The sequence below is a fragment of the Lichenostomus cassidix genome, chromosome 1, assembly GCF_008360975.1.
Source record: "Lichenostomus cassidix isolate B80296 chromosome 1, HeHo_3.0, whole genome shotgun sequence".
In the NCBI taxonomy this organism is placed as follows: domain Eukaryota; kingdom Metazoa; phylum Chordata; class Aves; order Passeriformes; family Meliphagidae; genus Lichenostomus; species Lichenostomus cassidix.
The window spans coordinates 40,180,880-40,208,227 of NC_139479.1; the positions used below are offsets into that span (position 1 = coordinate 40,180,880).

The 27,348-nt window shown below is 36.9% G+C and overlaps 1 protein-coding gene across 3 annotated transcripts in view; it reads left to right on the plus strand.

The window, feature by feature from the left end:
* The first annotated feature begins 567 nt into the window (after window positions 1-567).
* Window positions 568-27,348, plus strand: part of UGGT2 (UDP-glucose glycoprotein glucosyltransferase 2) — a 77,848-nt gene continuing 51,067 nt past the window's right edge. For 2 of the 3 annotated variants that reach the window (XM_085057463.1, XM_085057473.1), the window contains exons 1-9: window positions 568-771; window positions 2,696-2,778; window positions 10,527-10,657; window positions 11,768-11,880; window positions 16,090-16,264; window positions 18,201-18,297; window positions 19,354-19,438; window positions 20,899-20,999; window positions 23,899-23,998. In XM_085057463.1, the coding sequence (XP_084913589.1) occupies window positions 611-771; window positions 2,696-2,778; window positions 10,527-10,657; window positions 11,768-11,880; window positions 16,090-16,264; window positions 18,201-18,297; window positions 19,354-19,438; window positions 20,899-20,999; window positions 23,899-23,998 (1,046 nt within the window). In that variant the 5' untranslated portion in view covers window positions 568-610. Of the gene's footprint in view, window positions 772-2,695; window positions 2,779-10,526; window positions 10,658-11,767; window positions 11,881-16,089; window positions 16,265-16,324; window positions 17,352-18,200; window positions 18,298-19,353; window positions 19,439-20,898; window positions 21,000-23,898; window positions 23,999-27,348 lie in introns of those variants that run through there. The other variant, XM_085057464.1, reaches the window with a different exon arrangement.

A 27,348-nucleotide genomic window follows, 5' to 3' on the forward strand; every position in this document is an offset into this window, starting at 1 on the left:
AAAATAGAAGTTGGTTAACAAAACTTCGAGCAAGGGGAAAATTAATTTACTCCCCCTCAGAGAAAAAAACTGTATGTGAATATATATTTTGTGTATGAAGCCGCTCACCCAGAGAAAGGCTTCTACTGCTGTTTGTATGCCGGTGAAGGCCGAGGGAGAGCAGCCCGCCGGGACAGTCAGCAGGAGGTATGGGGAGTGCCAGGGCAGGCGGCTGCTGTGTTTGAACACAGCCGTGTCCCTCCTCAGCCTCCGCCACCCCAGCCCAAGGACATCCTGCGCAAATCTCCCACATGCGCAACACAACCCGAAACCCAAAAAACAAAAGTAACGGGAATGTCCCGACGCCGGCCCAGGGGACAGGGCGGGGGCAGGGTACCTGCGCGGCCACTTTGGCGCATGCGCACTCCGGGCGCCGCGTGTCACGGCACTGGTCGCGGCCGCCCCGCTATTTATGTGCCGTCAGCCGCTGATTGGCCTCCTGACGGACCAATAGCGCAACGGCGAGGGCGCGCCGCAGCCAATAGAAGCGCTGCACGGCCCTGTGGGCGGGGCGCGCGCCGGGGCCGCGGGGACCGTGCGGGAGTGGGCGGCCCCGGGACCGCTGCTCCTCATGGCGGGCCGGGTGCTGCTCCTGGTGCCGCCGGCGCTCCTGCTCGCCCTGCTGTGCGCCCGGCCGAGCCCCTGCGGCACCGCTCCGGCCTCCTCCTCACAGCCCGTGACCGCCCGGCTGGCGGCGAAGTGGCCGGCGACCCCGTTGCTGCTGGAGGCGAGGTGCGTGCAGCCGTGCAGCCTCCTCCTCTTCCTCCTCCTTCTCCTCCCGGCGGCCGCTCTGCCCCGGCTGTCTCCTGGGGGACAGGGAGGGCGGAGGACCCCCTTTTCCCTCTGCTGAGCGTGAAGGAGGGCTGTCAGAGGGGCATGGCCGCGTTTCTCCCTGTCGGAGGGTGTGTCAAAGTACTCCTTGGTTGTGAGGCTGAGCTGCTTTCTCTCCTCGGAAGGCGTTGCGGACAGTGCTGGCAAGGCTCTCCCATGCTTTGAGGGAGCTGTGCAAGCGCTTTCGTGTTTAACCTGCTCAGGCGTTTTGCAGGTCGCCTGTTGAGGAGATGTTATGGGCCAATTACACAATCCCCGCTTTCCATTGAGTAACAACATCTTCGTGTCCCCCCAAGTAGTTTGCACATTAATTAAGTGATTATAAACGTACTAGTGGAAATATGAACCTTTAAGAATGAAACACGGTGGCATTTTTAAAGGTATCATTAACCTGTAATCATAACTTCAGCCTGGAGAAGAGAAGGCTTTGGGGTGACCTAATTTCAGCCTCCTGGTACCTGAAGGGAGCTTGCAAGAAAGATGGGGAGGGATGCTTTCTTACAAGGCCATGCAGTGAGAGGACAGCGAGGAATGGCTTCAAACTGAGGGTACGGAGGAAATTCTTCACTGTGAGGGTGGTGAGGCACTGCTACAGGTTTCCCAGAGAAGTTGTGGATACTCCATCCCTGGCAGTGTTCAAGGCTAGGCTGGATGGGGCTCTGAGCAAACTGGTCTAGTGGGGGGTGTCCATGCCAAAGTGGGGGATTGGAACCAGATGATCTTTAAGGTCCTTTCCAACCCAAACCGCTCTGCGATTCACAGTAGAAAAGGAAAATGTTTTCCAGTTTTAGGTGATTGTGGCTGCCCTACCCGTTTAGCTTGAATTTGTTCTGCTTTTAAATTTATTGCTGCTGTTTGGAGAATGCCCATGGAAGGGAGAACTGCAAGCTTCTGTAATCAAAGGAGGGGCAAACTTCCAAAGTAAAGATTAGAAAACAATGTAGTCATGCTAGCAAATGGAAGTTTTGTGGAAGGAAAGCAACTGATGTTCCCTTAAGGAAAACCAAAAACCTTAGAAGTGTTACCTATAAATCATAAAATGACTAAGTAGTTATGATTTTGTGTTGGAAGAGATCTTAAATATCAAGTTCCAACCCCCCTGCTCTGTACAGGGACACCTTCCACTAGACCAGGTTGCTCAGAGCCCCATCCAGCCTGGCCTTGGGATGGTGCATCCACAACGTCTCTGGGAAACTTGTTCCAGTGCTTCACCACCCTTACAGTAAGGAATTTCTTCTGTATATCTAACCTAAATTCTGCCTCTTTCAGTTTGAAAAAAAAAATAGAATTTATGGTATTTGGAATAAAGCAAACCTTACCTTTTATGCTTTGTAAGAATTCACACATGTTTGAAAATGTTTCAGAGATTGACGATCTCCCCCCTGCACAGGAAAGTAGATGTCATTGATTAAAGCCTGTAATTTCATGAAAAACTATAATCTGACAGAGTGTGTGTTCTTATCTGTATACTTAGCTACTATTAAATAAAATTTGTGCACTGAATTGATTTCTTTTATAAGTGTATATTGGAATATCTGTGGAAAAATAAAGTGAACATTTTGGGGGTTTTCTGTATCAAGAGAATAGTCTGCATGCTTTATAGCTCTGATTGTTAAGTTTGGATGATAGTACTTTGTACAAAATATCCTTTAACCAAAATATACCTCAGTTCAGTGTTTATGCTATGGAGATGGTTGTTAGTTATTGAACATCTAGCATTTGGTTGCTGATGGGTATTTATTATTTTAAATAATGGAAGGGTTTTACTATGGTACATCTTTCGACCAAGTCAGCCTATGGACAACTAATTTTTATTTTTAAACAGTGAATTTATTGCAGAAGATGGTAATGAGAAGTTTTGGCAGTTCTTGGAAACTGTACGGGAATTAACAGTTTATAAGCATGGAGGTAAGTTAAACAGCATGCTGGTTTTTAATGTATTATCTTCTGATGTATTTCATTTTGAGACATAACACATTAATTAGTTCCAGGCAGGTCAAACCTAACTCTTCCATTATTGCTTACTAGGTAGGTTTCTTTCAGAAAGTTGTAGCATATTTTCCCCTGAGGGCAATACTTGTAGAGGAGTCTAAAATAAAAATGAAGACAAGATGGACTGAACTGCTCTTACAAAATGGAACAGGAGTGTAAAGATTAAAAATACCTACCTGCTTACATGACTTGCCAGGAGCTTATAGGATATTGAGACTTCATGTTTTCTGTAAGATGGATGCTTGTAGGGGATAGAGTCACACAAATACCTAAAATGAGAATGCTAGCTAAAGGAAGAATTTGAAGAACTACCAGAAAAGCATTAATTCTTCTACATGGCAAGGAGACTAGTTTTCTAGCATCAATACTGGTGTTTTAGAAAAAAGGTTTATCATTGACAAAACAGGACTAAAAAAGCCTTGCATGATTAGACAGAAGAATATTAAGTTGTTGGAAATTCAGAGAGAACACCAAAGCATAAAATCCAGCAAAACAAACACAAAAAGCCAAGCCAGAAGAAACCTTGGAGGGCAGTTTACTAGAAATGTCCATGATAATGAAGAACTGGGAAACATACAGGGCTTTACACCAGGTTGGTCAATATTAGATCTACTTGGTAGGTCAACAGATGAACAAGGTGGAAAAGGCTTCAAAACAAAGTAAGGCTGCTTCATTTTGTTCTTTACTTCAGAATAGTATAACTCTTTAAGCATGAATGTAAGGGCCTAATGTTACTACTGGAAGAGGATTGAGGGAAATGGAATGTTAAATTAATAGTCAAAACCTTGCAAATTGTAGAAAGATCATGCAAACATGGCAGTGAGAAGTGCAGGTACATGAAAAATGCTGTATATGGGTGAGAGAACTAGAGAAATGTTTCAACAATTATAACTGACAGAATATAACTTTAAAAAGATTGTGGTGTGCATGTGATAATGTTATTTGAGTGCTCAGCAGTGCCCAAAGCAGCCAATAGACTTAAGAGATTGCTGGGAAGGGAACAGGTACACATGATAAAAATAATTTTGCTACTTATGATTCCATGATGTGCTTTTATGTCGAGTAAAGTATGATGTTTGACTTTACTGTCTCCCTGTTTTCTTCTTCATTTCTTTATAATGGCAAAAGTGCAATCAGAAAATGTACAAAGAACTGTGATTTCAGTTGTAGAGTATCAACTGGGAAAATTGAAAAAACACCCAAAAGTTACTGTGAAATTATAATCTCTAAGGCAGAAGTATAAACAAAACCAGAAAGAATCACTGAAAACAGTGCCAAGGTGGTGAACGCTGCTAAAAGCTATCCTGTAAAAGGCATGATGACATGGAAAATGGAAGTAGATGCAGAATTTGACCTGTGATCAGCTGCTAGTAGCACTTGTTGGGGGCAAGTACTATTGTCTAATGCTATTTAAGGTCTTTGTAACCACATAAGACATTGATGTTGGTTACACCCTCCACAAAGTAGTGAATTACACAAAGCTGGGAGGAGAAGGTGAGAAGCTGGAAGGTAGGACTGCAGTAAGAGGGATATTGGCAGGCTGGAGAAACAGGCCAACAGAAACATTAGTAAATTCAGCAAAGACACTTGACAGACTTCTTGCACATGGGCTGGAATAATCTCAGCAGCAGTGCAATCTTGGCGGTGACTGACTGGAAAGTGTTTTTTTGAGAGACAGAATGGGGATCCTTGCAAACAGAGAGAGGGCAAATTACATGCCAGGCTGCAGCAGTGGGAGTGAAGCCAAGAAGTCAAAGAAAGTGTTTATTCCATTGTATGTGGTAAGACTGAATCTGGAGAACTGGGGCCAGCCTGGGGCTCCCTGTGAAAAGGAGTCCAGTATTGGAGCAAGTCTAGGAGAGGATCTCCACAATGGTTAGGGAGCAGGAGCAGACTTCTGAGGAAAGGCTGAGACGACTGTGAACCTGAAAAAGAAAGGAGCAAGAAGAGACCTTGTATCTTCAGCTTCCTAACAGAGAAATGTGCAAAAAAAGTGGAACCAGACCCTTCCTGAAGGTACACAGCAGTATGAAAAAAAGCGAAGGTCTGAAGCTGAAACATGGAAATTGTGGGGCTAGATACTAGAGAAAATATTTCTGCCGTGGCATTGGGTAAACACTGAAACTGACTGCTCCAGGAGGCTCTGGAATCTCTATACATTGAGATAATTCAAAATTCTACTACATGAGGCCTTGAGCAGCCTAGTCAAGCCTTGAAGTTAGATCTCTTAGGTAAGAGTTTGGATGAAGTGACCTCCAGAAGCCACTTTTAACTTGCTCTTTTTTCTATGAGTGGTTTAGATGAAGTTGGTATTGCCTTGAGATAAGACTGCTGTATTAGATGATGTGTCAGGGTTTTGTTTTATCAGCCATCTCTTTTCTCCTTGCTTGGACATACTTTCCAAAGAATTTGAAGCTTTAATGGCATTTGTTTTTAGTGACACACGTCTGTTGAAATTATTTGTTAGTTAAATACCTACCTCACCTGGATAAACTCTGTGATTGAGAATAAATTCTGTGACTGAGAAAAAATAAATTACAGTATGATGATCTCCATGACCTATCATGCCAATAAACTGTTAGATGCTGGCAGTGGGGAACCTTAAGACTGTAGTAAAATACTACTTTAATTAAGCATATTGAGGAGAAGTTGGTTCTCTGTAGGGTGTGGAATGGGTTCTGTCTTAGCTGTTGCATGTAAAGAGACATTGACATAGGGGGATGTTAATGATTCCTTAAAACTGGTGTAGCAACAACTACTTGAGTGAATTAAAGGATCTGGCTAAAAAGGGATTGGCTGGGGCAATTGACTTTTCAGTTCTTCTCTGGGTTTTACCAGGAGTAGGTAGGATAGCAAGCAGGAAATAAAAGCATTGTTTGTTCGTTTGTTTGTTTTAAATAGAAATATTAATTTTAAAATAGAAACATTTTCATAAAAGGTAAGTAGCTACTAGATTTGAAGCTGGAAGTCTGGGTTTATAGAAGAATTGGATGATAGATTTATATCCCAAACATATTGTTGAATGTTTCAAAGTGGTAAAATATTAAAACTAGAAGGCAACTTAAAAAATCAAATATGGTAGCTTGCTGTTTTTCTTCTAAATCCTTCCTTGGATGATTTTCAATCTGTTGTTTGGTTTGGTTTTTTTTAAATGAGTTCTCAAAACTTTTTTTTTCTTAATTTATAATAATCAAATCAACATCTCTTGTTAATTTGCTCATTTAAAATATTCAGCCTTACCAAATTAGGTCTATTAATGGTCTGTTTAGCTGTGATATTTGTAGCAATGTAATGGATTTGGTAGGAATTCTGTACATGGAATGTGGTAAAACATTGAGTCTGGTGATGTATTTGTTGGTATTAATTTTTTTTTTATATGAACTCAAATCAATTTGGGCAGCATCTTGTTTATAGCATATGGAAAACATGAAAAGATTAGTGATGAGATACACTATATTCAATTAGCATGCAGTCTTCAGGTAACATGGACAACATTGTTTATGTCTACTTAACGTGCAACATATTATCTGCCAAGCTTGGGAAATACTTGAGAAGGCAAATGTTGCTATTTAGAGCTGCAGGTATGTTGTAAAGAAATCAAAGTTGCAAAAATTTCATACTAAAACCAGCACTTAGAAAACACTGAAGATGGCATTTTAAACTTGCTGCTGCTTTTATATCCCTAAAGGTTAATTTATGATCACTGAGGGAAGGTAAGTAGCCAGTTCCCTGCCGACTAATTATCACTTGAGTGTTTACTGTCTTCCCAAGTGCTTCAGTTTATATATTGAATTTTCAGCAGCCTCATAAATATATATTAAAAACCAAAACAAAACCAACACACAAACATATTTTCTCTATGGAAACAATTTTCTCTGAAAAAAATGTAACAGTATATTTCATGTAAACAGCAATCATGCAAATTATTTGTTGCAATCTATGAGACTACACATTATTTGTGACTAACTTGGGTAAGTATTCTTTATATGTATATAAACCTTAAAGATTCAAAGGGAATCAGTTTCACAAGCATTCCATTTCTATACTAATAATGCAATAAAATAAAGTATTCCCTCTCTACTGGCATTTTGCTTGAAAATTGGCACAGAGATTCGACTGGCCAGTGATAGCCTAAACTGCCATTACCTGGCACCTCTAATTCTCAAGCTGATCTGTGGGTCTGGAGATACACATCTATCCAGCTGGAAGAATCCTCATACTTCCATCCCACAACATAGTTATTCTAGCACACTGTATTCTTCTGATTAGTTATGTGTACTCCCCCTACCTCCTGTGCCTCAGTACTTAGAATTCTCTTGTGGGTTACCAGCTTACATTCAGATTAATTTTGTGTTGTGTGCATGAGGTTTGAGGAACCATGATATAAATATTTCCTTATCTTTTGTGACTGCCCTGGTTGTCTCTTAATTATTTTTAACTGACCTGTGATAAAAAATACTGCTGTAGATTGTGGATAGTAAATGTCAACATTTAAATGTGACTCTGCTTAGCTAGCTGTTCAGTTCTTGCTGCAGTCAATTTAATCAGTTTGACTACAGGAGTTGAGAGAGCTGTTCAGCTGACAAATTAAGGCATCTTTAGAGTGAGCTAAATAGCTTTTTAGGTTTTGTTGGCTGCTAGGCTGGATTTCTCATGGCTAGAATGAAAGTTCACACATACGAAGCTCCTACATGTGCATTCAGATATCTATAGTCTGGAGCTGTATCCTGTTAATATGACCTCTTTTGTTTACTTTTAAATCAAGTTTGTTAATGATTTAGTGGTAATATGCTATCATGCAGGATTTTATAACCAGAAAAATCTGGTTCTTCATCCTAAGAACATCCTAAGAAACTTGTTATGATGTCTACTCTTTTGGCAATGTTACAATGAGCTTGGAGGACAAGTAGTTACCAAATTTCAAGGATTCAATACTATGTGAAAAAAAATTTGCAAAGCTGAAACCGTAGTTCTGATTAACTGAAATTAGCTCAGTTGGTTGGAGCATGGTGCTAGTAATGCCAAGGTCACAGGTTCAATCCATGTGCAAGCCATAAGAGTGCACCCAAGTGCACTGTAATTTTGAACTTGATGATTCTCGTGTATTCCTTCCATCTCAGAATATTCCCTTTGATTCTGTGTATGTAATAAACTCTAAAAATTAGTTTTGCATTAGGTGGATCATATACTGTTTGACATGGACTCATGTATCTTGGGGAAGTTCAAAGTACAGTTGTATTCTAAGTGAAGCCAGCAGTGTTAATAGAAGTTGAGTTAGTAGGAGTGGGTGCATGATTTGATAAATATATCCTTGTCAGTGTTGTACAGTCATTGTTGAAGGTAGATAAAAAAAAAACCTGTCCTTTTTTTGATTGTTTTTAAAATCATCATAATCATAATCATCTTCCAGGAAAAAAGTCAGCTGTTTTAAAAACACCAGTGAAAGCACAGATGAAATCTGTAAGCCAACAAATTTAAAGACTTGTGGTAAAAATATTTTATTGAGGCAGTATCTTCATAATTATGTATTTAATGGCTCTTCATTGTCTTCAATAGGATGTTATTTGGGGCTGAGTGGAGAGGCAAAGATTTCAGATTTAATTTTATTTTTGTGGAGATAATTCAAAGCAAATTTGAAAATACAGGTATTGAAAAAAGTTTCCGTCTGGAAGGATTTGAAACTTCCAAATTTTTATATTCACTGTTTTGAACATGTGAAGCCAAAATTTATCTCATTTCAAATGATAGAATGATTAAGGTTGATCAAGGCTGAGTCCAACCTTTGACCAATTGCCACTCTACCAATTAAACCATAGCACCAAGTGCCATGTCCAGTCACTTCTTGAACACCTTCAGGAATGGTGGCTGCACCACCTCCCTGGGCAGCCCATTCTATTGCTTGACCACCCTTTCAGTGAAAACTCTTCCTGATGTCCCACCTGACCCTCCACTGGTGCAGCTTGAGGTCATTTCCTCTTGTCTGTCAATAATTGCCAGGGAGAAGAGGCCAACCCCCACCTGGCTACACCCTCCTATCAGGTTGCAAAGAATGAAAAGGTCACCCCTGAGCCTCCTCTTCTCCAGGCTAAGCACCCCCAGTTCCCTCATCTGCTTCCCATAGGATGTGCTCTAGTGCCTTTACCACCTTCATTGCCATTTGAGTTCTGCCAGGGTTATGTGTAGGTGTAGAAAACATGGAGCAGTTTTTATCCACTGAATCTAGTGTAAGACAGTAACAATCATATGTCATGGATTAACCCCAGCCAGCAACTAAGTAGCACATGTCTGCTCTCTGTTCTCCCCAGTGGGATGAGGAAGAGCATTAGGAAAAGGTAAAACCTGTGTGTTGAGGTAAAAACCAGTTTAATAATTGAAATAAAGTGAAATATAGTAACAACAGGGAAAAGAGAGAGAGAAATAAACTTCTCTCAAGTGATGCACAATACAGTTGCTCATCACTCACTGATCGATGCCCAGCCTGTCCCCAAGCAGAGATCAACAACTCCTGGCCAACTTTCCCAGTTTATATATTGAGCATGACATTCCATGGTAAGGAATGCCCCTTTGACCAGTTCAGGTCAGCCTGTCTTGCCCACACTCCCTCCCAGCTTCTTGTGCACCTCTTTACTGGCAGAGCATGGGAAACTGAAAAGTCCTTGACTCAGGGTAGGTGCCACTTAGCCACAACTAAAACTTCAATGTGTTATCAACATTGTTCTCATTTTGAATCCAAAACACAGCCCTGTACTGGCTTCTAGGAAGAAAATTAACTCTATCCCTGCTGAAACCAGGACATCGTATAGAATTTATGGGAAGCATCTTTCTTGAAATGCAGATTATACACTTTTCTAATACTAGATTTTTTTTTTCCTAGTGAATTACAGCAAACTCAGCCTTTCTAAATAATGAGTTTCAAGGAGGAGAAGGTAGAAAGGAGGTCCTAGAGCCTTTAGGAGCAAAAGGAGATTTTTTTTTTTTAATGACCACAACAGGGTTGTAAAGAGGAAAATGAGAGGCTAGGAGCTGCTTAGTTATGAAAATTGAATGTGCCTCTAGAATGAGAATTGCAGGTTAATTATTTCCAGCCCATGTTCTGTATTATCACTTCTGTCATTCCCAGACACCATCCACCTACCTTCTTACTTGCAGTCCTAATTTTGGCCTTGAAAATACAAGATTTGCAGGAAGGGGGAAGCTACTTCACATGTTGTATCCATTCTCATACTGTTGTTTATTGTGTATTTTTAAGGAAGAAATAGAATATGTGAGAGTAGCCCAAAGAATGACACCCATAGAAAATTTTTATTTATGTAAGTTGCATGGTTGGAATGCTTCAAGACTAAATGTGAGGAAATTATTTGTAAAATAATGCTCTATTCAGAACTTTGCATTTGGGTCTTTTTAGAGACATTATTGTTGAGTGGTTTTTTATATTAGTGAAAATAATTTAGTTTGTTGACTAGTGCTATTGAGCTCTCTTTTGTTGTGGTTTTTTATTGTATTAGGCCTCTGGATTGGTAGGAATGGAAGCAATTGTCGGTGGACAACAGTGAAGACTTCTGAGCTGCCAAGCAGCACTGGCATTAATATTTGTCTGTATAGATATGCCACATCATTTAGCGCTAAATACTAAAAGTTTGTCTTTTTTTTTGTTTCTTCAACAGATTCAGAGTACTCCTATTACAATTTAATCTTGAAGAAAGCAGGACAATTTTTATCCAATTTGCAAATCAATCTACTGAAGTTTGCACTTTCCATACGGGCTTATTCTCCAACTGTTCAGATGTTTCAGCAGGTGACAGTATTGCCTGATAAATTTGGAACATGATTGAATGTGGTATTTTGGCTAAAGAATGTTCATTGTTACAGTTCAGTAAAATATATGCCTACGTTATTTGGAATCAAACATGGTAAAGGTAGTACTTTATAAGCTTGTTATATTGATGGGAACAGATATTCATGTTCAATTGTATGGATAGCATTCCTTTCAGGGTAGGATTTTTTTGGAATTGTTCATTTTTAAAACTCAGGTCATTGGGGTTTTTTTGCATTGCTTTAAATAATCCTATGGGAATTCAGACATTCCTGGAGTAGGACATTTCCTGAAGCTTCAAATAATTTATTATTTAGTGGATTTCTCATCTTTCTCATTATTTTAGTATTTGAAAAGTTGAAACACAGAATAACCTGCTTTGTTAATGAAGAAGTGAGATGACATAAATTCACTGTGTCCCTAAGCCTAAAACTGCTACTTCTCCTTTTAGCAATGCCACCTTTAAGATAAAGTGAGAAATCCATGTTTCTGAAAGATAATAAGCTTTAATAAAGTTAGGAAGTTTTTCAGGTGTTCTCTGAAGGAATATCACAATCTCAGACTCATGTCTTTTCATTTTTGTCTCTCAGCTGGTGAATCCAGAGTCGCTGGTATGCAGTCACATGATTCCCACTTCATATGGGAATAGCTGAGTAGAGTTTAAAAAAAAAGGGCAGGGGGTTGGAAAGAGAAAGGTTCAAAAATTGATGTTGTTTGGGATTTATTGGTTTAGAAGTCTAATCTTTTGATGTCAACGTGGTTTGCTGATAGCAACTAAAATCAAAACTATCTTAGAGTATAAGCTGTGATTTCAGCTTGCAGAGGAGATTTCTCAGTCCTGTTTTTACAGAACATAAATGTACTTTGATTTTCTGGAGTATGACTGCATTCAGTAGACTACATCTCACAAAGGTTATAGGGTCTTAATCTTTTAATATTTTTCTTTCTTTTTTTCGTGTACCCAGTTTTGAATGGGCTTAATTAGAAACACAACTTAATGGCAGCTGTTGAGTTATTTTAATCAAAGGGATGTGAGTTTAAGTTGAAGTGCAATCAAAGCATTCTGGTTGAGTATAATTGTTGAAATATTAGATTGCAGCTGATGAACCTCCACCAGAAGGCTGCAGTGCATTTGTGGTTATCCATGAGAAGCACACCTGTAAGACTAATGAAATAAAAAAGCTGCTGAAGAAGGCTACTAAGAGGTAAATATAATGATCTGGTTTGACAGGAAAAATAGATTACTAAAGAGCTTTATGTTAGGAGGGTTCATCAATTATGAATCAAAGTAGGTTTTAAAATAAAATCCTAGAGCTCTGGTCCTCTAATCACATGGACAATTTTGTATTTTTTCCTTGTTGTTTGTTTTTCTGTTTGTTTGGTTTGGTTTTTGGTTTTGTTTGGTATGTTTTGGGGGTTTTTTGGGTTTTGAGTTTTTTGGGGTGTTTTCTTGGGTTTTGGGTTTTTTTTTTTAACATGGGATAGTCAAGTTTAAGTTACAGTGTACTTCCTATACAAACTTACAGTTTTGTATGTCTGACCCAATACTCTGACAGACCTTTCTCTGCAGTCAGAGGTGCTGCACCTGAGGGTTTGTGGGTTGCAAGGGCTTGGCACAGGATTAGAAGATGAGGCTACCTCAGCTGGCAAAACTTTTCCTCACCTTGTGCTAGACTTTGCACCTATCAATCACCTCTGCAGGCTTTGTTCTGTGGTAACTAGCGTCAGTGCAGGATTAATTTGAGCTCTGAAGTAAAATATGTAGGTCCTATCAAAATAACAGTAACAAAGTAATGAAAGCATAATGTTTAATCTCTATTTTTAAAAAAGGTATTAAATTGTGTTTTTTCAAGATCTACGTGTAGCATTTTTTCTTTGGTGTTGGGTTTTTTTTTCTCACTACAATGGTCTCCATGATACACATTAGTGTCCATACCCTCAACCACTTCATGGAGATATGCAAAACTGAAAGGTGATTTAGTAGGGTATATTTCTTGGACTTTGCTTTCTGTCAAATATAAATTGTGGGGGGGAAACCTTGAAAACCTATAAATTTGTCTCTTTGGGTTTGGTTGCTTCTGAAAATAATTTTGTGTTCTACATGTGTGATTTGTGGTGTATTATAAGTCCATTGATACAATTATGACCTACTAAATCATTGTCTTCTACTTATTCAATAGCCGAGGTTTTTGTAAAAACAACTCAATGTCTCATTTGCAATTTCCCATTTTTAACTATTACATTCTTCTAACAAATGTCTCTTTTTTTTTTCTTAGATAAAGGCCAAAATATAGTGCAAGTAGTTTAAATTATTGTTGAATTCTTGTGGCCATATATTAAGGCGTCATGAGACCTTAACCTTTTATTGCAATGTCTGAATATAGTAATATTTTAAAGCAGTTAACTAGATTCAGCACATTCTCCTTTCTGGAGGTAGTATTCCAAAATTTACAAGATTCTGGAAAAAATACTAAACAATAGAGTCCTGGATTATTCAGATTTGAGAGAGTTAGACTTCTAGAAATCATTAAGAACTCACAACAAAACTGAAGTTACTTTTATTTGATTGGTCTCCTATTTTAAATAGCTTTGCCTGCACCAGTCACATCACAACATTTAGAGTTGCAGGGACAAAATCTTAATAAATTTTCCCTCCTTCTCCCCACCCCAAAAATAGTTGTGTCACTCAAATATTTAGAGTACCTGGAGCTGGATTTTGAGAAAAACATATTCACATATTCAGGTAATTGTTTCTACTGTTAGTTCCATTTGTATTCTGTGTAGATGCTTTTCACCTATGCTGGTGATATTTAGGCTAGGTGATAAAGGTAGGGCTGTGCTCCTGTTCTTTTTGTTCTACATGGTGAACAAATGATATATGGGACAGTGTGCCATCTCTCAGTTGATTGCTCTAAACCAGTCATTCTTTTTCTCTTTTTTCATAGAAGAGATCTTTTTGACTTTGTTCTTTTTTTAAAATTTCCATTGTGTTCCATTCTCTGTCTTCTGTCTGGCATGACTCTTCCAATTAAGTCAGGGCTATTTAAACTATGCTTTCAGTTGTTCACCATATTTGAGTGAGGATATTGGAAATATTCTAATTTTAGGGACTGATAGCTTCAAATCTCACTGGAAGAGAAAGAAGAGGCTGCATCATCCTTTTGTGTGGATTCATCATCTCAACCAAAGATTCAGGAAGTCTCAGGCTCTTTGGACTAAGGAGAGCCCAAATACTCTGCATGTCAAGATTAAGGTTTTGCTTCATCCAGTCCTTTATGCAGCAGTGACTGTGATTTTGCCTTTTGCACTTTCAGCCATGTTGCAATGGACTGTGTGGCTCTAATTGGCAGTATTTTCTGGGGAGCTGTGTTGGGCTGCTCAATGGTTCTGGATACGTCAAAGAACATGTGGTTGAATGGTTGGGGTTGCTTATCTTGCTAAATGTCCAAAACACAGCACTAAGATTTCTGGAGCTGTTGCTGTGAAGAGCAGAAGCATTAATTGGAGTCACATTTTGCTGGAAACAATCAGTGCCTTACATTTGTCAGTACATGTCTGCTGTCTTCTATCCCATTTCTTCTGCATCCTATCCTGACAACTATCTAGACAAGCATGTAGCTGCCTGTACTGCCCTAGTAACTGATTAGCAAGTGCTGAGCTCCACATCTGTGCATTTTTTTTATCTTTTTCTTTTTGTCTGCCCAGCTGTTCTTCCTTGTCTTTCAGGCAGCCTTCTTATGAGCATCTCTTATGGCAGGAAATTAATTAGCTTTCAGCTCTAAGAGCAGGAGAATCAATTCCTTGTCACTACTATTCAGTGTTGAGGAGAAACAGGCTTATCTTGGATTTACAAGGGCTGAACACTTTAATTCTCAACCTAAGGTCATTGGAGGAGCTCTGTGCAGTGTCATTTCACTGCAGTGCTTAATTTTTTTGTGAAGCACGTTCATTGTGATATGAAATTCTTCCTTTGAGACTGTCACTGTTCAAGTCATGGCAGCACTCAGTAACCACTTAAGTTGGTTGGTTGAAGTAGGGTGGTTAAAATTAGTTAGGAAAAGAGAAGCTCCCTTGATTTTGGTTTTCCCTGCCACATGACTGTGGCTGCTCTTGTCTCTCTGGCTATGAGAAGGAAGTTGCACAGGTTACATCCCACACCTGTGCTTTTATTGAGGCAAATCTAGATCAGTTCTTCCATAGAGCTTACTCATTCAAGAGTTGTTTCAGACTCCCAGATCTCACCTACTTGGTCTGGCTTGTCCTGTGATAGTAGTGGGACAACTTGCCTGATATTTCTGCGACACCTGGCTAGATGCACCCAAATTAATTCTCAAACTGGGCCCCTCCTTTTATTTTTGCCATACAAAAGAGGTTCTTGGTTGCATACCTGCCAAGCTTATGGAGGACATGGATGATAAAACCTTGAGTAACCTCATACAAATTGCTTCTGCTTGAAGTGAGGGTTTGCAGCACATTACCTCCAAGGTTTACCTTTGCAGTGTCAATTAGTCTATGATTTTTTATATTGGAGGTGTTCCTAGGCTTTGCATCACAGAAACTGTGGTATGTGGAGTTCTTCTCACGCTTTTCCAGTATGGCTCTTCAGTGAGTATCTACTACACACAGTTCTGTACTGTGTGTTGGATTAGAGTTTACTAACTTGTCTTGAGGATGTTTCTCCTGGAGAGAGTTTACTGGTCTTTTGGCTGTCTGTGCAAAGGCAACTTTGAAAAAGTGTGCTCATCAATAATTAGAACCTTGAATGTATTACTCAATCATATCCTCTATTACTTCTCCGTCTTACCCAGATTTTATTCAAAAGATGGTTTTAGTAATTTAAAAAATCATTGCAGCATAACTTTTCTAGTCATGGTTTTCAGTTAGGAGTGTAGGTAGGCAGTCAAAATTTGCAAAATTAGCTAAATTAACAGAGCTTGATAAGCTTGATGGTTTTAAAGTAGTGTAATACCAGTTAGTTTCCAGGTGTGTTAGCAGCTTTCTCAGACTTCACAGAATCTCCCTCTGCTACTCTGTTACTCACTGATTGCTCTGTACATCTCTAGTACGTATACAGAGATTAATGTAGCATTCAAATTAAAAGCTTCAAGCTTTTTCTGATGCACAAAATCTCCAAGTGCTATGCTTTTCATATGCTTTGTGTTGTGATTTGATATGTTACAATTACTTATAGTTGATGCTGATTTTTCAGTTCCTTATACTTTAATTTCTGAATTTGGTGCTCTGGGTTTGTTTGTGAACAATCATGATTATTTTGTGATGATCTTAACATGTCTTGTATACTTTTAGCATATAAATATTTACTATTTTGTTCAATTATTAGAATTAGAAAAACTGGCACTGTTTTAATTTATTTTCTGAGTTTATAATATCACAATTATTTATCTTAAAACCAGACCCAGACCATATCTTTTTAAGGGAGACCATAAATTCCCAACTCTCAAAGAGGATGGCCCAGTGGTTATTCTATATGCAGAAATGGGTACAAAAGACTTTGTCAAATTCCACAAGATTTTATCTGAGAAGGCACAAAAGGAGGAAATTGTTTATGTTCTCCGGCATTATGTTCAGGTATGCAATTCAAATCAACATTGTTTCGGTAAACTGATAGTTATTCTGTCTTTGCTTTGCTTGCTTTCTGGCCAAACACATTTTCTACATTTATTTTTGCATTTGCCAAAATCATGTGTAATGCATATTCTAATTTTAAAACTTTTTAGATGAAGTAATTCACCTAATACAAACTTTGAAGATGGGAAAGCATGATAATGTTACCTAATCCTGCATGCAAGCACTGATTGCATAGCTGATCTTGCAATTCTTTTCTGGTTGTATGTCTGGATCTTGTATGCTGTACAAAGATCTCAGGTAATCTTGGTGCAGCAGACTAAACATATTAGTAACAAGAATTAGAAAAATGGAAAGGAGAATAGAGAATCAAATTGAGAAATTGCCAATTATATTTTTACATATGCTCAATATAATCTCTTATGTTCATTGAGGTACAGCAGTGTGGGCTATCATGGCCAACATTGTTGAGCAGTTTTTCAGTGTCAATATTTGAAACACAATGTTTCTGAATTCTTTTCTTGACTTACTCTTCTCCCTGAAACAAAACAAGAAAAATACCAGGACATGGAACTGTATTGTCCCCAGTTTTGATTATTAGTAGGCTTTTGTGATTTTATATTCAACGTACAGCTCTTAAATAGTGTGACTAGTCTGAGAATAATCTGATGGAGTGAGAAGTTGCTGTGATTTATGTAGACCAGGTATTTCAGGGAGATGAGATACGTAGTTTGCAGATGACTGAGTTGTTTGCTCACAGTAATGAAATAGAGAATTTGAGGAAACCAGTCATGAATTCTAAGTTGTATGTGGTATAGTTTTTATTGAACTTTATGTTCTTTTATGCTCTTTTATTTCAATTAAATGCCTACTTGCACATTCAATGTCTCATTGCCCTGCCTGGCTTATGCATCATGGTCCCCCCAAATGCGTGTTGTCTTCTTGCCTGCACTTTTTCTCTCTTCAGACCTCTCTTCCCTCTTCTTCCTTCCTCACAACCTCCATTTTTGTTCTTTGGTTCCCACTGAGATGGATTCTCCCTCCTTTTTTACATTAAATGCCCGAAGAGGGAGCATTGATAACAGAAGAGGTATGGTCTTTCTGCTCTCTCTTTTTTTTGTCAGTATGACTGAGACTACTTATAGAGTTCTCTCTGCTCCCTCTGCCTTGAGATTTGCTTAGAGGATGGGCAGAAAAGCCCCCCAGCCCTGCTGGCTTTTCACTTGTGGGCTGGAGGATTCTCAGTGCAGAATGATTCTTAGAAAATGCAAGCTAAAGCTCAGAGGCTTTCAAGAAATTGCTGCTGTGCATGTGCAAATTGCATTTTGGAGGGGGATTTTGATACATTTGGGGCAAATTAGGGCATGTATTCAGAAATAAGTATGCTTTGTGTAATTACTCTATTGAATGTCAAATTTTCACTCTAAAGTTAGAATTAGTTGTTGTTTGTTTTTAGTAAGTGGCAACCTGTCTTTAATACTTTAATACATTTTCTTAATACTCCTTGCAGAAAGTGATTAATTGTTTTATCAAAACTTTTTTAAAATCTGAAGCAAAAAATAGGTAATTTCCTCCTAACACCCTGGAAGTCTGGCGGCATTACAAAAAACTGAGTAACAGTTTAAAATGTGAATTTGAGGTGTCAATAATTATATAGGGTGCTATGAGCTCTGCCTTATTCTCTCTTCTTGTATTGTGTAAAAGGACTACAATTTTGACAAGCCTTTCTGTGATTTACAGGAGATGAAGGATATTGTCACATTCTGTCACATGCCTTCTCAGTGGGCTGTCAATAGGCCTTGCACTTTGAATTTAAGCATGAATTTAAGTTATGACTGTCATAGCATTTTAAAGTTACAGTATTACATATTGTTAGTCTCCCATAATTACATTTTTTAAGTTATGTTTTTTCTTCTGTTAAAATAATATCGTCAAGCAGAAACCAAATTCCAGGAAAATGTATTTATCTGGGTATGGTGTGGAACTTGCAATAAAGAGTACAGAATATAAAGCAGTAGATGACACGCAGGTTAAAGGTATGTTGGTTTTTTAATTGATTTGATATCTCATCGGAGATACTATTGAAGTGTGTTAAAATCTTCAGTTTGTACAATCTTCAGTCATTAATATTTTGAAGGTTATACTTAATTTCTTTCTACAGAAGGAAATCTCAGGTATTAAGAACTAAGAAATCAAAATACATGAGAACATTTGTAAAAATCTATGCTTAGAATACACTTCATTATCTAATCTCTAATTGTTATTTTCTGTGTCTCTTCTAAACATAGCCTAGTCTTCTTCCTTTCAATAATTTTAGATTGTTTAACCTTTGTACTTCAATTACTTTATGATTGTTGGCATCTCTCGTATGTTAATGACTGCAGTAGCTACACATTAGTGTTTCAGGGCTATGGGGTTTTTTTCTGAATTTGTATGGAAATACTTTCACAATCTTCTGTAGGAAAGATGTGATGTACCATATAATCTGGACCTGTGCATGCTACAACATATTGAAATGAGACATTTACTACAGAAAGTGGTAACTATAGCATGGTGACACAGAGAGATTATTTTTCAGGGACATTTACAAGATATAAGGAAAGTTAACTCTCTTTGGTAAGACTATGGTTCAATGACCTTTGAGTCATGTCAAAAAATAGTTAAGTTTTTTTAAAGGGGAAGAAACTGATCTCTGACTTATATCAAATGTCAGCTGGAGATTCAAGTGCTTTAAGGTCATCAGGCTTTTCAAGTGTAAATTTTATAGTAGTTGACTGATAAGAGTTATACTTTATCATTTAATCAAACTGAGAAATGGCTACTTTGGGAAGTGAACTGTTTACCCACATCTGTTTAATTTATATAACAATTGTTACCACTGTATGAATTTTATTTAAAAATTAATTTTAATGTTGCAAAGTTCTGTACTTAGTTTTGATGCTAAAATATTTAAGTATAAATCTAATTAAAACTACATCTGGGAATGGCAACTTTATGATTGTATGTTTCTATTAAATATTTTTTAATTCATAAGAACTTAATACAACAATAAATTTCTTGGCTTCTATTGTCTACATGTGTTATGTGTTCAGGAACAAATGAGACAAAACAAGAGGAAGATGAGGAAGAAGAGGAAGAAGAAAGTGATGTGCAAGGATTTCTCTTTGGCAAATTAAAGTGAGTTGATATAAGTTATAATTAAACTTCTTCATTTGTTTCTGGAACCTGAACCAGTTGATTTAAAATTATGATTTGGTTTTTTTATGTCTTGTGAACATAAAGATGCAATGGCAGTGTTTATTCTTGTGAACATAAAGATGCAGTGGCAATGTTTATTCTGTTAATTTCAATTTTATGCTTTTAGTTTTCTAGTTGTCTTAGAATGTATACAGTAAACTTCATAAAGTAAAAAAAATATGTCTGGGTAACACTCACAAAAACTTAGAATACTGTGATTTCACATTTGTTAGTTAATAAGAATCAAAATATTAGTTTTCAAAATGCAAGTAGTAGCACAAGAAATCTAAATTCTCATGCTGTATCTCCATAAGGTCCTTTTAAGAAGGATAGTAATGGATTTTATAGAGTTAAGGAGGGGTATTTCTAGGAAGATGGGCTTATTATAGATACCATCTTATTTTGGAGTACGTGAATTTGTGTTCTCTTCCAGCAGGAACTCTTTATCTCCACGCTGCAATCTGTTAGATGAAATTTAATGTTACCTTATTGAGTGCTCCTTCCAGTCCTCAGTTGGTGGATTCATTTTGTGATTGCAGTCATCCAAAGTGACTCCCTTTTCTTGTAACAGATCCATGCAGTGAATCATAAATTTTTTTCTTCAACAAAAAACCCTTGAGACAGTGGGTCTTCTCCAGATGTCATTCTCTCTCTTATTATCTAAAACAAAAAGTAAACGTGTTTGTAGATATTGTCAATAAACTGTAAGTCTCAGACTTCAGAGCTGCTAATTCTGTCTGAATTCTTGAGAGCCCATCCGCTTCCTGCCTTTTTGTTCTCAAACACATTGAGGTAGAAGTAGACTCAGATCTTGAGGTTTCCCTGTTGTTTCACCTGTGTGTTTGAGACTTTGCACAGCAGGTAATACAAAATGCTTATGCCATATATTTATCTGAGCTTTTCTTCTTCTTGTATTCTGCTAGGTTTAGCTATACTTACTCTTAATACTCCACTGTGACTGATTTGTGAAGCTCTCAGATAATTATTCAGACTTTTTGACTTTTTTTCTAGATTCATTAGTTTTTTTCTCTTCTTTTTATACAGGCAGTGAAATAAATGTTTCAGTAGTCTGTAAATTGTCCCCTGTTGCAGCCATGTCAAAAGTTTTACTTTTCTCAGCTGTGAAATAGTTATGAACATAAGCAAAAAACATAAAATGTTCATAAATCTAGTGGAGATTTCTTTTTTTGCAAGGATATATTTAACTGGTGTTTAGTCCTCAGAAATCACCTTTTCTCACCACAAATCCATGTTTTTGTTTCAAGAATGAATTAAAATTTTCATTCTTAGTTGTTATTCTAAGAATACAATATTAGCTGTGAGCAGTACTGTGGATAAAAGCAGACCTTGATGGATGTAATTGATTCTGCCTTTTTTTGAAATAAAATGTTTTATTGTAGACGGATGCACCCTGATCTGAAAAATAATCTGAAAGAGTTTAAAAAACATCTAATTGAAACTACTAACAACATGGAACCACTGAAGGTTTGGGAGCTACAGGGTATGTATTGCTTTTTTTCTGAATTAGCACAATACTCTAATAGCCCTTTGTTATTTTAATGTATCAACATTATGATAAAAGCCTCTTTTAAAAAGAGACACAGTTTCAAAAAAAGGCCATAGTACCTCATGGATTTAAAAACCATGAGCTGGTATCTTGTATTGTATGCTAGAAATTAAAGGAATATTGAAGTAATTTTAGAAGATGGAGAGCTATATTGCCAGTTTTTCTGCGTGATATGTCATCTCAGGTATTAAAATTTCGTTTAGATATTTTTTTAGAGGTCAGGAAAAAGATATAATTTTTGACATGACTATTGGATTGAGATGAAATATATGATGGGACAGTTTGTTTTCTTTATAAATTTTATCAATATACTGGAGTTCACATTGATACATTTTTCAAATATAATATCAAGGGGAAGAACATGCTTTTAAAAGCTTTTGTATAGAAAAGGAAAGCAAATACGTTGATTGCTAAACTTGTGTGCTCATGCCCTGCAGGACACTCTGTAGCTTGAATGAGATTTTAAATCGCTCTAAAATAAAAATCTCTCATAAAATGTCATGATACTTAAGTTTACACAACTAAATTTTGCCTCTTACACTCTCCAGTTTTAGAGGAGAAGCTTATAAAAAATAGTTTGCCTATATATTAGTGCAGTGCAGGAAACTGAGCAATCGTCTGAGCTTCAGTTTCTTTTGGGACCCTGATGTTACAGAGCTTGCTAGCAGTGTCCCGTTTGATATTAGGTATTGGAGATAATTGTAGTTCAATTGCAGTCCTTTATCAATGAAGTTCAGCTGCAGGATTTATCTTTGTCCAAAATTTAAAACAATTGCAAAACATTGCTTTAAAGCTCTGCTGAGAAATCTACTTTACAAATAAAAAGAAAATAGGGGTTTTGGCTATTTTTCCTTTTCTGTGTGACTGAATACCACTTGTTTGGTGTTAAAGCAGAAGCAGCCGTGAAACTTCAGTCCCTTTAATGTCTACCTTCAAAAGGCAGTGCAACGTCTCTATTTAGTGGTGGCCTTTTCTGTGGTGCTATGGCTATATGTATAAAAAAAGAAAATGGTACTGCTCCCCTAGAAACCAGTTCTTAGTGTTGAAAATAGATAAGCATTGGGATGCTGTTAATTTATGTGAGGAAGACTTGTAGGTGCTTATGGTTCAGGACCTTCCGTCTTCAGCCCCCACATTTTTTGGTGCAGTGGTTTTGATACCCTTACTGCTGACATGACAGGGTGCTTTCTCTACTTCGTTCTTAATGACTAATTATAGTGGCTGAATTAATGGCTCAGCTTCTCTCTGATTTCCTTTAATTAGCTTCAAAGTAAAAATCTAACTAAATTTAAGCAAAACTACTTCAGCTATAGGGCATACTTCTATTTATAAATGAACCTAAACACCATTCAAGAGTTGTCTTTCAAGAGCTTTTATATTTTAGGTAAGTAATTAGTAAGTACTTTTTCTTCAAGGTGCCTTTCACTGCATTCTCAGCTGTGTTAGGGTGCTGCAAGGGGAGGTCTGTGAGTGACAACCCTGACCAGAGATAACCAAGAAGGTAAAAAGATGTCAACATAAAATGGAAATTATTAACAACTTATGAAGGGTTTTAAGTGTGTGACCTTAGTTCACAGCTTCCTCACTATCTGTAGTAACAGCAGCGATTGGGTGTTGCTTCAACTGATCACAACTTAAGCGCCTCTTGAAAGGCTTCTGAAACCTAAACAGTGATCTCTTTTTATGCTTTTTGTTAGAAGTATTAAGAAATACAAAGTTAACATTCCAGCTCTCACTCACATATTTTTTTTCAGCTGAGGAGTACCTTATCAGGCTAAACTAAGAATGTGTAATTCTCTTGATTCAGCCTTCTTTTTTTTTAATTCCTAATTGCTTCAAGAAGATGATGAAAAGTTTTACTAGGCAGCATAGTCTATGACTTTCTGTCCAGCACTTTTTACTCTGTGTGACATCAGCTTTTCTCAAACTGAGTAACTTGAGGCTTTCTGGTTTGGCTTAAATTAAATGTCCTAACTAGAAAATTATAAGGAAAAAACATCATTGCTTGAGTTAGTTAAGCAGATGTATACATAATACGTGGAAGCATCTAGTATATTTCTGCCTTGAACAAGTGGTACCAAAATTGGATTTTTCCTAGTCTTATATGTCAAAATTTGTCATTTTCAAGTTAGACTCCAGAGACAGCTGACTGAATTCCATCATTGTTTTTCCACTGGATAGACAAATTCATTTTAAACTGTCCCATTATCTGAAAATTTACTTTGGTCTGAAAATGAGATCCCTTTAAAAATTGTGCTAGGTGTTTAGGAGAACTGAAATTTGACAAGTTTGACCTTTCATTTGCGAGTCTCCATTTTCTCTTTCTGTGAAATTGCTGCTACTTTTGAAAATTGTACAATTCACATGCTCAATGCAGCCTTCCAGATTAAATGTATCTATTATCTGAAAAACTTGTGAAGTCTTGGATCTGGAAAGATCTTGCTCTTAACTGCAGTTATGGGTGTCTGTGGGTCAGTGTGTATCTAGGTTTGAGTGTGGTACTACCCTTTTGATGATGGCATAATACCTCATGGTGAATCGTCTGGGGTTTTTCAGTGTGTTTCTCTAAATCTAAAAATTATATATAGAATATGTATATTCACAAAAGTCAAGCAGAATTCTGTAGAAAAGTCTGGATTTAGTATTTCCACTTTCATGTGACCAGTTTTTCAACCTGAATAATGTTACTTTGTAATTGTTGAATCAATGATTGAATTATATAACAAAATATGTTAATAGTGAGTATGTGTTTATGGAGTAGTTTTCTGATTGTAGGCAGTAGTGATTGAGGGTGATATTTCCAGTGATTTTTTTTTTTCTCCCCCTGCCCTAGATCTTAGTTTTCAAGCAGCTACTCGAATTATGTCTACCCCTGTTTATGATGCCTTAAAGGTAATGAAAGACATCGCTCAGAACTTCCCAATGAGAGCCAGGTATGATACTTAAGCTTTTTTTTTTTTCAAATGCTATTTTTATGTTTGCATTTGACTGTAATGACAGTAATACAAATTCATATCCAAATCCTGCAGTCAGGTATTCATGTTTGACAGCTTTCTAGATGGATTCCAGGCAATTTCATTGAGTAGAAGATAACTCCAGGGAGAGCTCATGATCTGTCTCTTAAATGTTTGCTGTCTGATGCCATGAAGAGATACTAAGCCTTCAGGCACTTAGTCCTCATGGATTTTACTGGACTGCTATTTTCCCAGATGAAAACTTCAGTTGAATTAGTACCAGAACTAGTCACAGTGGGAAGAGGAAAAGTACTATTAATAAATTTCATGGGGATCCACACAAATTAGTTCTAAGCCCAACATTTCTTTTGAGATTGGGCCCTGGCTATTGTATGTTTGTGTTCTTACTGGGGAAGATCTGTCTTCCATAACAGATTACTTAATAAAAGTTCAACATAAATATTAAATAAATGGACATGTCCTGATTTTAGCTGTCCTAATATTAAAAATTGTTCTTCCTGTAAACCGATCATATTTTAATTGAGAAATGCTTTTCTTCATACTTTAATAAGTTCTTCATGTAATCCTATCAGTGATATTTGCTTGAATTACTGAATTAAATATGATGCTAAATAGGGTTCTTAACTCAGCATGCTTTCACATTTTGCCACTCTTGTTTAATTATCACAGTGTTTCATTGTCACCTCTGATTGTCTGTAAGAGAAAATCTACACCGTAATGGAAAAACTACTGTTGTAACATCTTGTGTCAAGGAAGCAAAATGCTTTTAAAATGCCTGAAGCATAATTATTATGAAATAATATGGTGTAAATTTACACTTATATTAGCAATCAGAAAATTCAACTTTCCAGTAGGAAAATAGTGGAAGCATACATAATGTTGAACTTCAAGTCCAGTTCTGTTCTTTAAAGGACAGGAAAAAGTCATTTTGAAGTATGCCAAGTGACATTTAAATCACTGATTTTAAAAGTCATTAAATTGTTACATTCCACTCCAACCCCTGTCATGTATTTGTGGCATTAGAGAGCACAATTTACCTACTCTTTAATATTTTATGGGTAAAAGTATAAGAAGACTTTAAAATTACTAAAAGGGGAATCACCGTTTCTGTCCTGCATGAGTTATTCTAACATGCTAATCTAGCATATTATTTTTAACATGAGTAATTAAAAATGTTCAAATAATTGAAATTTAGTTGGTCTGCATTGACAACTTAAATCAATGGGGCCTTGTGTAAAAATAGTGCCCAGAATATATGTCATTAGTAGTCTAATCATGCTTAATCTGATGAGTCAAAAATGCTAGTTTGGTAAAAAAAAAAGCTAGAATAAACAGGAAATTAAGAGATATTGCTTAGTCACTTTAGATAAATAGCCAATCATTACAATAGTAGTAGTTATAAACTGTGTAAAGGCTGTATACAAATTTTAGAACTGTAGTTATGAAAATAAAATACTGTATGTTCCTTAAAAATGGGGTTCCTTAGACCATAAGAAAATTAATATACCATGTCTCTGAAAGTTTCTCTCACTTTCTAATTTACCACCTGCATCTTGTGTCTCAGTGTTTCCAGTTGAAAAGGTTAGACTTGGGAAGATTTTACAAAATGTCATCAGATGTAGGCAGTGTACCAACTGATATATGTCATGGCGACATTTTGATAATTCATTTTATGGGGTATTTTTCATCTTTGTTTTGTTGTATACTTGTCATATTATTGCATTCTTAAAGAGGAGATAATTAATTACTGTAATTCTCTGTTACTTGCTATTTTTCAATCTTTCACAAATGTTAACATTATGACCATGTGAAAGGTTTCCTTTTTTCCCCTCTACATTCAGTACTACATGGCTACATAGTCTTCCAGGTGAGAATAAAGATGTGTAAAATTGTATTATAGAGAATATTTCAACCTTAAGGTCATTCAAGAACATTCCTACATCACGTAGAAAGATAAATAGTATCCATTTACTTTCAGTCAGTAAAGTGTTTCTCTTTAGTTAGAGCCTGTAGCACTTGGTGATTACAAAAACATTTATAAAAACTTTGAGAAGACATGAACGAATTGAGCAAATGACAGAACTCAAAATGAACAGATGTCTTTCACAGGTATTCTTAGACTTGTTATCTCAGGTTGGTAGGGTGTCCTTTTCAAGGATCAACCATCACGCTTTCTCCATAAAATTATGCTAGAATCTTGCATTATCCACTGTCATGCATGAACAAGGAGCTATTTAATGATTCCTTGAATTGCTTTTCTATTACTAGAACAGCTATCAGTAAAGCTGACTTTTTGTTGATGGGTGTTTTACTTCCTTGCTAATGCTGGACCAGCTTTGTATTTTCCTTTCTGTGTTTTTATTATTTTCACACTTGCGTTTTATTTTTCTGCCTAACTACTCACAGTGGGAGCCATTTGGAAATATATAGGTTGTCCTTTTTATCTGTCAATTTTTTTATCAACTGTGTGTGCAGAATGAAGCATTGCTTTTGAGAGTTACATGCCATACATATTTGTGTTGAGTTCAGCATGGTAAAATTCAGATTTTTGAAGTATTTTTGGAACTATTTTTTACTTCAGGACTCTCTAAAACCAAACTTGGAAATCATACTGCTTGCTCCTAACAGTTGCTTTGGTTGCCTGGAAAGCTTGAATAGTTATTTAAAGTAAACTGATTTTATGTCTTATTTCTGACATATTGTGAGGAATGTGGAGTATACTAGCAAGATGTATTCTAAATCAGTTTCTTTGGAGGGGAGGTGAGAATTTATATTATTAAATGATTTATTATCCAAAGTTTCAAAACTGGCTTAGCAGGATCATTCTTGGTTTGCTTAGTTAACTTTCAGGTTTAAGATGACTCCAGTTTTTGTTGAAGCCCCACATAAATTTGCTAAAACATATACAGTCCTGTTTTGAAAAAAAATTCATATAGGCAACTAGAATATTTTGCCATTTATCAGGACAGTCAGATATAGGTTAATATGGTTTAGAGTTTTTTAAAACATGAAGAGAATTATTTGCTTCTTAAAATATTTTATGATAAGCCTGGTAATTATAAACTTCACATACAATACACCGTGGCAGACGAAGAATTCCAGAACATTCATGAAAGGTAAAAAAGGCAAATCAATGTATTATCTTCAAAAGGTTGAATGACTAAGGAAACTAAAATTTTGTCTGCTGTGAATGCTTAACATTTGCAAGGGTCTCAATCTGCAAATCTCTTCTTGTTAAGTCTCAGGTAATTTTGAAGTTGTAGTTCTTTGCCTATTTTCCATGCCTTTGTCTGGACAAATCCATGGCT